This window comes from Liolophura sinensis, chromosome 12 (genome assembly GCF_032854445.1).
Source record: "Liolophura sinensis isolate JHLJ2023 chromosome 12, CUHK_Ljap_v2, whole genome shotgun sequence".
Lineage (NCBI taxonomy): Eukaryota > Metazoa > Mollusca > Polyplacophora > Chitonida > Chitonidae > Liolophura > Liolophura sinensis.
The window spans coordinates 8456193-8467690 of NC_088306.1; the positions used below are offsets into that span (position 1 = coordinate 8456193).

An 11498-nucleotide genomic window follows, 5' to 3' on the forward strand; every position below is an offset into this window, starting at 1 on the left:
CTGCCCCGCCCCAGCCATTATCGAGTCGTTGTACTATCCGCTTCATGCTGAACGCCAAGCCAGGAAGTTACAACTCCCTTTTTTAAGGTCTTAGACATATGCATACGAAATGTTTCAGATCGCATGTTCACAGCAAAAAAATATTTTTGCGTCATTTCTCTGATTTTGATTTAAATATTCAAACGCGGCTTTGGTCAGTGAACTTGAAGAGGTCCCAGTTCTCTTGGTGCGCGGGGCCTCAATGAGAATATGTGGTCAGCAACGCTTGTGTGTCCATTTGCGCCAGCGCTAGTTGCTAGCTTTCTGTCTCCAGCCAACTTGGTATGCGTATCTGTACCTCACAAGATGGAAAATTCCTAAGTAACTTCTTCAAGTCCGGTGGTTTTCTCAGGGCGCACTGATTTCTTCCACCCATAAAAATGACCGTCATCGTATCAGTGAAAACTCTTTTGGATATATGGCGTTAAACAACAATAAAATAAATAAACAAATAAATTTATTTATATAATAACAACGGCAAGTTGTTCATCGTTGTTCATTAAGTCTAAAATATACTGCAACCGCTTTGGTTAACATCAAAATATGTTAAGTGAAATACAGTTGACATTTAGCACAGTCAACACAGGATGTTAACCAACTGACACACAGGCAGACAGAGTGACCCCTAGTGCTGCTCGTTGTTGTAAGTAAAGTATATCCCCAGAAAATATTTATTTATTTATTTCATTGGTGTTTTACGCAGTACTCAAGAATATTTTACTTATACGACGGTGGCCAGCGTTATGGTGAGAGGAAACCAGGCAGTGCCCGAGGGAAACCCACGACCATCCGCAAGTTGCTGGTAGACCTTCCCACTTACGGCCGAAAAGGAAGGCTGCATGAGCTGGACTTGAACTCACAGTGACCGCATTGGTGACAGCCTCCTGGGTCATTATGCTACGCTAACGCGCTAATCAACTGATCCACGGAGGCGCCACCCCCCCCCCCAAATAATTTATTTATTTATTTATTTGATTAACTTCCCACATACGGCCCACTGAAAAAAAGCAAGCCTCGTGCATTGCTGTAAACATGTACAATGGTTTTTGTTAATTAGGAAATGAGACTTCGCTGTCTTCAAACAGGGAGGTAAACTGGTGCAATTTTTACATTGCCTCACACTATGTCAAATGATCGATATATTGACCACTAGCCATGAACAGCTTGTCCAATTGAATGCACCATATACCCCATCTATATTCAATGGGCTACTTTAAATTTAAGATTGATGCCTGATCCACTACACAGATGTTGTGAAAAATTGATTCTTCAGCTGTCGTTATACCACGTGAGAGTAATCTCCGCTAAACAATTCAAAGCCGTTGAAACCGAGCTCAGAATGCAATAAAATTTCTTGGGATCGTCCTCTCTTCACAAGATGGGGGGGGAGGGGGATATCTATCGTGGAAATATCCGAAATCGCATTGTGTAACGTAGCATATGTGATATCTCTGTCTGACATTTATTGCTTGTCATTAACAAGTCGTGGTCATTAACACCAAATGTGGTCACATGAAAGGCTTACTAACTTATCTCTTGGTCTTCTCCCCTTATATCCCTGCTGAAAGGATTGCATTTTTTGTTTCACCCACAACCTCTCAAATCTGATCAGCATATAATCTGTATTTAATACACCTTTAAAATGCATAATGTTCATGAGAAGTAACACAACGGCATAAAACCTGCAGTTCGGAAAATATGGCGAGCAGACGTCAAACATTCTAATCGGTTCCTTACCTTAGACTACATTTTGCGCAAGCCCGCTCATAAATTATGCCGTGCGCAGATGACTTCACCACTGCTAAGAAACTGGTTGAGAAAACGCGCCATCTTTCCCACTCGTACTTATGAATAATACAGTAGTCATGTGACCTAGGTTTTGGCGGAGATATTACACATATCATCATTAAAGTTTACATAGCTCTAATGCTATTTATTTATTTACTTATTTATTTATTTATTTATTTGATTGTTGTTTTACACCGTGCTCAAGAATATTTCACTTATAAGACGGCGGTCAGAATTATGGTGGAAGGAAATCGGACAGAGCCTGCACAGGTATTCATAACTCATACGCCAGTAGTAAAATAAACCACGTAGCGTAACAATTTTCTCAATTCAGAGAAAATACGTTATTGTTCCTGCGGACAAAGCCCATAATAATATTATATTTGTCTGCAAGAATTATTATTATTATCCGATTCTTGTATAAGAGCTTATTATCACTACAATATCTGCAGCAACGTCAATGTATTCTACAATCAACTATACTTTGGAGGAACTACTTAAAAAGCCTCGGTCCTTTCTCAAACAGGGAAGTATATCCATGCCTTCCTCACACCCATATTTCAACTACTTTACTGGATTCCAAAAACACATAAATCCCCATGTCAATCCCACTGTACTGCACGGACAAGAATCCGTAGCACCAACCTTGCATCTACTGTGTTTACTTGTTTTATTTATTTATTTATTTATTTGATTGGTGTTTTACGCCGTACTCAAGGATATTTCACTAATACGACGGCGGCCAGCATTGTGGTGGGAGGAAACCGGGTAGAGCCCTGAGGAAACCCAGGACCATCCGTAAGTTGCTGACAAACGCATCTACTCTGATAACGAAAGCTCTACAAATGTTTTTAGAGTCGTTTTGGAAAAAGTACTGTTGGGTAATTACCAACAATTCAGGCGTCAACTGTATGTGGATTCTTAAAAACCACATCTCTCACTGTACTAGACGCCCATATGCATGTACCGTATAAGGATATCTCTATTTGGAATTTCTCAACTCTCTACACTACTACTCATCACAAAACTTTATATGACAGATTTTCGTCAATTTGTTTAACAAAACCTATCACTGCTAAATTATAACGTCAAAGGTAACAAGGCCTTCTTCATTCCCACTACATACAAGCCGTATGCTACCATTCTTGGGATGATACGATGTTCTCTCAGTTGAGTCTCTCATTAATACCATCTGTGCGAAATTCGGAGAAACCACATGTCAACAGTGTATACGTATTCCAATGGGTACAAGTCGTGCTCCTCTTTTAGCTGACCAACAGTATACCGGTTCTGCTGTGAACACGACTAGGTGCAGACACTGTTCAGGAGTAATCATCACCAGGCCTGATCTTTCTCATTTACTAAACCGAGTACTGATGATCTGCTAGCTTTTGTCAATCCATATATTACAAAGCGTGGAAAAGACAATTACACACCTTTCTTGAATTTAAAGGAAACCACAAACTCTCCAGATGATATATCTTATCTTGACCTATATTCTCACAAAAAAAAAACAACAACAAAGCGGGTCTCAGTCTTCACGTTAATTCTGACTTCCAGCTTCCGCAGATTACTCCACGCCTTTATACTTAAGTTTAGACTGTCCGGTACGCGGACCTAATTGGTCAAGAACAGATATATGGTCAGTGGAAAGTATCGATCTATGCTTTGTGAGTGCTGTGTAAAGCCTGGTGACCGAAAGAGCAATCTGAGCCATGTATTTATGCTTGTGAGGGAGTTTGCCAGGCTAGTAGCGTACGGTAAATTATTTGTTGGCTTCACTGTTTCATGTGTGCTTAGTTCTTTATTTTCTCCTGGTTGAATACTGTAACGGTGTGGACGTTCTCTACCATCAAAGGCCTGGAGTCTGAACGGCGTATGCATGAGTGGGTTTGGTTGGTTAAAGATCTTGTCCTTGAACCGTGACGGCCTCTCTAATTAACTAACCCCTAAGTGACTCAAGGAGAGGCTGGCTGCCAGGGTGAGTGGTGTATTAAGCAGTCTTAGATGAGCATTAGACCAAGCCTAGGTGACTATGGTCCGAGCACAGGTGATGGAATCTGCATGGTAGGTGTGTCTTAGATGAGGCGCTGGTGCGTGACTGCCTATATAATCAACTCCTAAGTGACATTATGAGCCGAGGACTAGATGACTGTATGAGCTCGGCTCTAGGTGACTGTATAAACCGCACCCAAAGTGACAGTACGAGCCGAGCATATGAGATGGAATTTGAATGGTTTGTGTGTGAGCCAACCGGAGACTTACTTATGAGCTGAGCCCTATGTGACTGTATGAGCCGAGCCTAGATGATTGTATGAGCCAAGCCTAGGTGACTGTATGAGCCGAGCCCTAGGTGACTTTATGAGCCGAGGCCTAGGCGACTGTATGAGCCAAACCAAGGTTATTGTATGAACCAAGCCATAGCTGACTGTATGAACCAAAGCCTATGTGACTGTGTGAGCCCAGCCCTAGGTGACTGTGTGAACCGAGGCCTAAGCGACTGTATGAATCGATCCCTAGGTGACTGTATGACCCGAGCCCGAGCAGAATCGAATCGAGCATAGGTGACTGAGTTTAAATGGTGAGTGTGTCAACCAACCCTGGTTTCCTCCAGTCATGTATTTTACTATAGGTTTGTTAATTCATAAGATGTTGAAATCGGTGATTGATCAAACATAAAAGTGTATACAGGTAGTCCTGAATGGTTGGTTTTGGTCAATTTTATGGTTCCAAACTTTGAAAAGTTTTATGGAAAAAATAAGCCAATCATTTCAAATAATTTTTTTTTCAAACCTTTCCAGTGAGTCATCCCTGATAAGATTGTGGAAAACAGGCAAATAGCAGACTAGGGATAGTCTAATTTCGGGTAGCAAGTCCCCCACGTACTGTAATAATTATTAGTTTCGGGATTTTATTGCGCTACGGGTGTCTACATTGGACCCAAAAAATCAAAGGTTTTCCTGACGTATTTCTATTATAAAATGTTCCTTGATTTTGTAAAAGGCTTGAACGATGTCATACCACTTGGATATAAGCTCTTGAGTTTGAGCGAAGACTTTAAAATATCGTGAACACAATCAGTATTTCCAACAATGGTATTTGACAAAGGCATGTAGCACGTGCGACATAAAAATCAATGGGCATTTCAGCGAATAAAGGTGGAAGAAGGGCAACTGGAAAACCGTGAACTTCCAGAATTGTTCATAGATCGTTCGTTCATTCAAAGGTATCGATCTGATGCTCTGTCGAAAGACACCTGGTTTTCTGATACGGTAAGACATAATCTCGATGAACCAAATGATACTGGCAAACGAGTACAAATGACCTGGTATCTTAAGGTGGAAAATCAGCCGCAGCCCAACGAACTCTGCACTTTAACAAATGAAAATGACTACAGCTGTGACTGACAGCTGTTGATGCTCCCGTAAAGCCACTTAGAATTTAGATCCTAGAAGTTAGATTAGTAGAATTTGTTAGATCCTGCGTGTTGTGTGACGATTTCAATCAACGTTAAAAGTTATTACTGCAAAAACTAGTGTGTCAAGGTTATTCCATCAAACGCCTTCCCTCTAAGTTTTACACTGAGTATAATTCTTTAAATATGAACGGAGCGTTCACAATCTCTGGCGCTCTACTTCATGATTGTGTCTTATACCGCTTAACTTGGGGCTAGGGCCTGTCTACTCATCATGTTGAATTAGATCCCCACTGTTGTTATATGAACAGTTGCAATCAAAGCGCAATTGAGATATACATTTCGTTATCGACAAATGATATTCTAGCATGATGCACGATTTGAATACTGATTTCACTCAGTCGCCTGGAACATACGTGCGTCCTTCCTACGCCACTGAAAACTGTTTACCAATTCTCTGTGTATGATTTGTTTTATTTTCGTATAGACTCAGTCACAATATCAAAAAAGTCATTGTTGTGATATTTATAATCTTTTGCCTACGTGTATATAAAAATGATTGTAAATCAATTGTAATTACTGATCTTCTGTTGATTTCTTTATTTGATTTGTGCTTTACGGCCTACTCAAGATTATTTCACCTACATGACGGTGGTCAGCATTGTGGTGGGGAGAAACCTGGCCCAGCCATATAGTTTCGCAACATATGACGTTTAGAATGACATCTTAGTGATAGAAGGACACGTAAATTTAGAATGACATGTTAGTGATAGACGACAACGTGTCCTCTCAAGCAGTGATCAGGTACGATTTCCACACAGTTACCGCATTGTACGTATTAGTATATCTGAACAATGATTGAATCTAATTTAAGGTAACACTAATTGAATAAAAATAGGCCTGTATTTAAAATTCGATTGGAATTCTCTCTAATAGATGTCCGTCCTTGAAAGCGACTTCGCTGTATCGTACGAAGGACACCTTTTAAAATTCAACAGAGGCACGGATTTTAAACTCGCCCTAAATTACTAAATTGCTTATTTTATAAAGTTTATGTTTTACATATGATTTATTTATTTGGCTGTATTTGTTGTTTTTACGCCGTACTCAAGAATATATCACATACGAAGATAATCGTTAACCAAATCGAAAATTTGACAACAGAGAGCAATGCACACGTGAAAGTTTGAGTAAAAATATATTTCTGGTTAATGTTGATCTGAATGTAGTGAGTTTAAAAGACAACGATTTATTTGTGCTAAAACAGTAAGTATTGATTGGAGTGCAATTTTTCGCGTATTATACTACTCAGCGACCATCTCTTCTATTTGGTTCACGCTTATGTATGCTAATATTCCATGAAGTAAATTTTGAGTGACATTTGCCCTTTATGCCTATACAGGGGTTTTGAATGCAAAATTTGTCTCCCAGTTGGCTGACCAGCTTTCGATTTTTATAGTCATTTTGAACAAACTTGAATGCGGTATTGCTCTGTGATCGATAAGGCTTAAATGAAAAAAAGACTCGTATAATTACGATAATTTTCCACTATACTGATGTCCGAAAGAAGCTATACCAGTATCAGTTTAACTTGTTTCATTTGGAACCCCATGTGTCTTTGTGTGACAGTTGCTCAAAAGATGTATCTAGTCATGGAGTGTTATCTGGTTCAACTCTTGCTAAAGCATCACTCTCTTAAATACATACCTCTTGCATATACAGAGGTATATGCATTTTTACACTCCCAGCGTTGGTTTTGGGCCACTTTGACAAACATTCATTAATCTGATTTGTGGTATAACTTTTTTTCCTAAATGACGTGTTGCAATTCACACTGTCATCAAGCGGCGTGCATTACGAGGAAAGAAAAAATGACTTACGCAGTTTATCGCAAATGACCCAAAACTTTCGAATTTTTGATAAAGTTTATAAAAGAAGGCTATAACTCTCACAATAGACAGTCGGGGCAAAACAGGAACAAATGCATTTTGGTGGTTTGTAAGACTTATTCTCTAATCAATAAATAAGCTTTCAAAAAGTGGGACATAACACTTTTAAAACTGAATTTCCTTCATTCTAGCCAACTTAGAACTTGACAAAGGACTTGATCTGGTGTTCAAAATCTAAGACAGAAAGCATTAGTCGATGGACAAATATTTTCTTTGTGAAACAGGCTAGAAAAAAATTGTAGTAGGCTAACTAAGTTAGCTGTCTAATCCTATCCTTTTGACTTTTGTAAACTGGACCCCATGAGTTATAACCTTTAGACGTTTTGGGAAACGGTTCTTAGGGTTATAGCCTTTACGCTTTGGGGAAACTGGCTTTTAGGCGCTAAGCATCCACATTATGGCCAATACAGTTGGTCTTGTGAGCAGCTGAGTGACTCCATCATACTTCCTCATCCTGATCTATCAGGATGGTGGAAAATGTACAGTACGTCATCACAACTTTGTCTGTTTGCAGATATCTGAAGCTTTGTACCGCCTGGTACGACAAGGACTATGATGGCTCGAATGTACATGATGTCGGCAATCTGCCTCGTGCTGGGTCTTACTTTCCTAGCAAGCCTTGTCAAACGGGAGCTGAACAAAACGCCAGTTTCCGCAGGTGCGTACCGTTTCGTAACAATCTATTTGCCTGTCTGTAAATAACATTCAAACACTGAAATACTTATTTATGAGCTATTATAATTATTTATGAGTTGACTGAAAATTGCTGGGAAGTCGTTTAATATTGCCTTCCCTTTTTCTTTGCGCATTGGCCATAGATAGGCCATAGATAGGCCATGATAGGCCATAGATAGGCCATGATAGGCCATAGATAGGCCATGATAGGCCATAGATAATTTACAGGCAACGTCTAATCACTTTCGCCAGTAAGTATAAGAATTTCTATTGTTCTATTTTCAAAGTAGTTACGGTGCTTTTTGTAAAATCATCTCTGCTGAACTACCCATATCATTGTAACAAATTTTGTAAAAACATTTTGAAAGGCCTTTGAAATGTAACTTTTTTAATTTCTTGTAAATAATGTTTCATGAAACACAGCTACGACCTGGGTAGATACTGTTGTCTTATGTCGTCCCTTTGAACAACGAAATGAACGTGCATGTAATGATGCTGGAATAAATTTCATAAACTGCGGCCTTAAGTCAGGCGGTTTGTGAGATATCTGGCGAAGAGCGGTGGTTTCGTTTGGACAACCCACTATGGCGTTACACATAAAGTATATAAGAAAAGGAATCAAGAAAAGTAATGCATTGTCTACTTTTTTAGGAATAAATTTCTTTTTTATATTGTAGAGAGGGTTAACAATGTGCCTGTGTTTAAAGTAAGTACACAGTAAACTCTATTAAGTTATAGAAGAAACTGTAGAGGTTAAGTAAGCAACAGCACAAAGACCACAAGAAAACTTCATGTGAAAATATTTTTATTTTTATATTTTTATTTGATTTAATTCCAGTGAAATGTTTTCATTGTATCCACGGCACAATAAACAATATTCACAATATAAGTTGTCAAAGACTTTTCGGCCCCTAAATCCAGTGCATAGATTTAACAGCAGATTTTATTTTTCATGCACAGGCAAAATTGACATGAGTACAAGTTACTAGTGTTCCAGTTCAAACTTAACTTGAAGGTGTAGAAACTTTCTGTGACGTCAATGACGACATTCTCTATCAATGCATAAAACTGAAGATACAACCATCTGAGTACATTTATCTCCATGCGAATAATAAGATAACTATTAATATTTTCAAAAACAGCTCTCAATGGTCTTTCTAATGATGTTCCGGCCGTACGTGGAAAGGTCTGCCAGCAGCGTGCAGTTGGTCGTCGGTTTTCCACGGGCCGTGCCCGTCTTCCTCCAACCATAATGCTTGCCGGCGTCTAAGTGAAATATTCTTGCGTACGGCGTAAAACACCAATCAAATAAATAAATAAATCTAATGTTTCTTAATGATTATCACAAGTTGTTTCCCTTCCCGTGTTAAAACTCACTAACAGTAGATACGTCTATGTATACACCTTAGACTTGTTTTTTCCGCCATTCTTCCCGGTCTAACATTGTTAAATGTCGAAGGACTTCTCCTGGATTTAATAATTTATCTCCTCTTACCCTATGCTATATAAAATCATTCGGTGTTGATTATAACACATTATTTTTCAGTACATAGTAGAATGTTTCGTTAAAATTAAGTTAGTTCTACCTGTATCACATACTTTTAGCCCCATCACTATTCGAACATTCAGATTAACTAATGGTTAAAATGTTATACATATTTTACATCTACATTCTATTCTTTACTTTAACAGTACGAAAAAACTGGGGTGGAGAGATCTTTTCCTTACGACAGAAGGCTGGAGAAAATGATACAAGCCTGTCGTGAAAATAGATACAATGGGCGTACATTAGTGAAAGTGGGCGCTATCAACTTCTCCATCGACAGAAAGAATGGACTCATCTATTGCGACATTCCAAAAGTCGCTAGTACATTCTGGAAACGGGTGTTACAGATAGTTTCCGGTAAACGACAGAAAAATGACGTGTTCGACATCCCAGCGTGGGCAGCGCACGCCGGCCTTCTGGAAACCTTCCAGAATAAAGGCTTTGATGAAATCCACGAGCTTTTATCTATCTCAACTAAATTTATGTTCGTACGTGAGCCTTATTCAAGATTGTTTTCTGGATACATTGACAAAATCTTTACTCCTAGGCCCGCATACATGGGTACGCGGATCAAGATAAAAAATTTTGGGATGCGTGGCAACGAGACAAAAGTCACCCCAGACTGTGCACTCGATATTACCTTTACAGATTTTGTCGTGTACGTGGTTGGTACTTTGGAAGAAAACACAGACAGAAATGCACACTTTGTTCCCATGTATGATATGTGTCGTCCGTGTGAGGTGCAGTTCGACATCATCGGTAAGATGGAAACTTTTAACGAAGACGCTACGTACATTTTCAAGAAGAAAGGATTTCCGGCTTCGATTCAGCTGGACGATCAAAGGAACGACCTTGATTCTATCACTGATATCGTAGACAGCACGTTCGCCGAAAAAGAAGGTATGGAGAAATGCCTACCGTTTGGTAAAGCTCTGGAGTATGTGTGGAAGAAGGCGGTGATTCGAGGTATCCTCAGCAAAGAGGAAAGTATGCCCAAACGTTTCATAGACCAATCAAACTTCACACGAGAGGACTTCAAGAAAGCCATGATGGACGCTTACCATCGTTCGAGCAAAAATCCGGATCGGGTAAACAACCGAAAAGAGGCACTTGTAGAAGCCATGCGAAGTGTACCCAAGGACGTCCTGCAGAAATACCAGAAACTGTTCCGACCTGATTTTGAAATATTTGGCTATGACATGGAAGAGCCGCAAATATTCCAGGTTCCTCCGCCAAAACCTTTCTATTTTGTTTAGCGGCTGCTTGACTGATAGAATGTTGCGACTACTACTATTTTGAATGTTAGAGTTTCCTTTCTGAAGTGCCAATAATTCACACAGAACCTAATTATATATTCATATAATCCATCTTTTTTCTGGTGATTGATGTAAGGAACATTTTATTGCTTTGTAACATGCAAATAGTTATCGGAATAAATTGCTCATGTAGTTAACGGTTAGTTAGGTTTTGAAGTGAGGCTCCAGATGACAAACTGTGCATTCATTTCCGAAAGAAATAGTAAAGAGACCTCTTTAGTCGTGTTGTGCCTGGTTAATGTGCCTGGCTCAAAACAATAAAGCAGTAGCCTTCACCAGTGCAGTCGCAATGCACAGTTTTTCCTCGGCCGTTAATCTATCCCGATAGCTCAGTTGGCAGAGCGTCCCCTTTAGGGCCGGTAAATCCAGAGTCATTCCTTAGTCGGGTCACACGTAAGACTTCAAAAGAGGAAGGCGTAAGTTCCTCGCATGGCGTTCAGCATTAACGTAATGCATCTAGTGAAGCAATACTAGATAAAAGGCTGGTGGAAATCCGTCCTGCAAAACGCAGGTATATTACACGTGCTCTAAGGATAATCCTTAAACCTCAAGCACTCACTCACTCACTCTTCGGCCGTACGTGGGAAGGTCTCGTCGGTAATATGCTGATGGTCTTGGGTTTACGTGGACTGCCCCTGGTTTCATCCCACCATAATGCTGACCGCCGTCGTATAAAATATTTTCATTACATCGTAAAACATCAAATCGAATCATCAAAATACATCAAGCATCATTATTGTTAGAAATTGTATACATACAGCGCATTTTGA

At 39.5% G+C, this 11498-nt stretch overlaps 1 protein-coding gene across 1 annotated transcript; it reads left to right on the plus strand.

Moving 5' to 3' along the window:
• Positions 1–9612: 9612 nt before the first annotated feature.
• On the plus strand, positions 9613–10668 carry LOC135479410 (carbohydrate sulfotransferase 11-like). The gene has a single exon (XM_064759238.1). The coding sequence runs from the start codon at positions 9613–9615 to the stop codon at positions 10666–10668; it is 1056 nt and encodes a 351-aa protein (XP_064615308.1).
• The last annotated feature ends 830 nt before the right edge of the window (positions 10669–11498 follow it).

Coding starts and splice junctions, on each gene's coding strand:
- LOC135479410 (XM_064759238.1), top strand. CDS start 9,613: ATGATACAAGCCTGTCGTGAAAATAGATACAATGGGCGTACATTAGTG.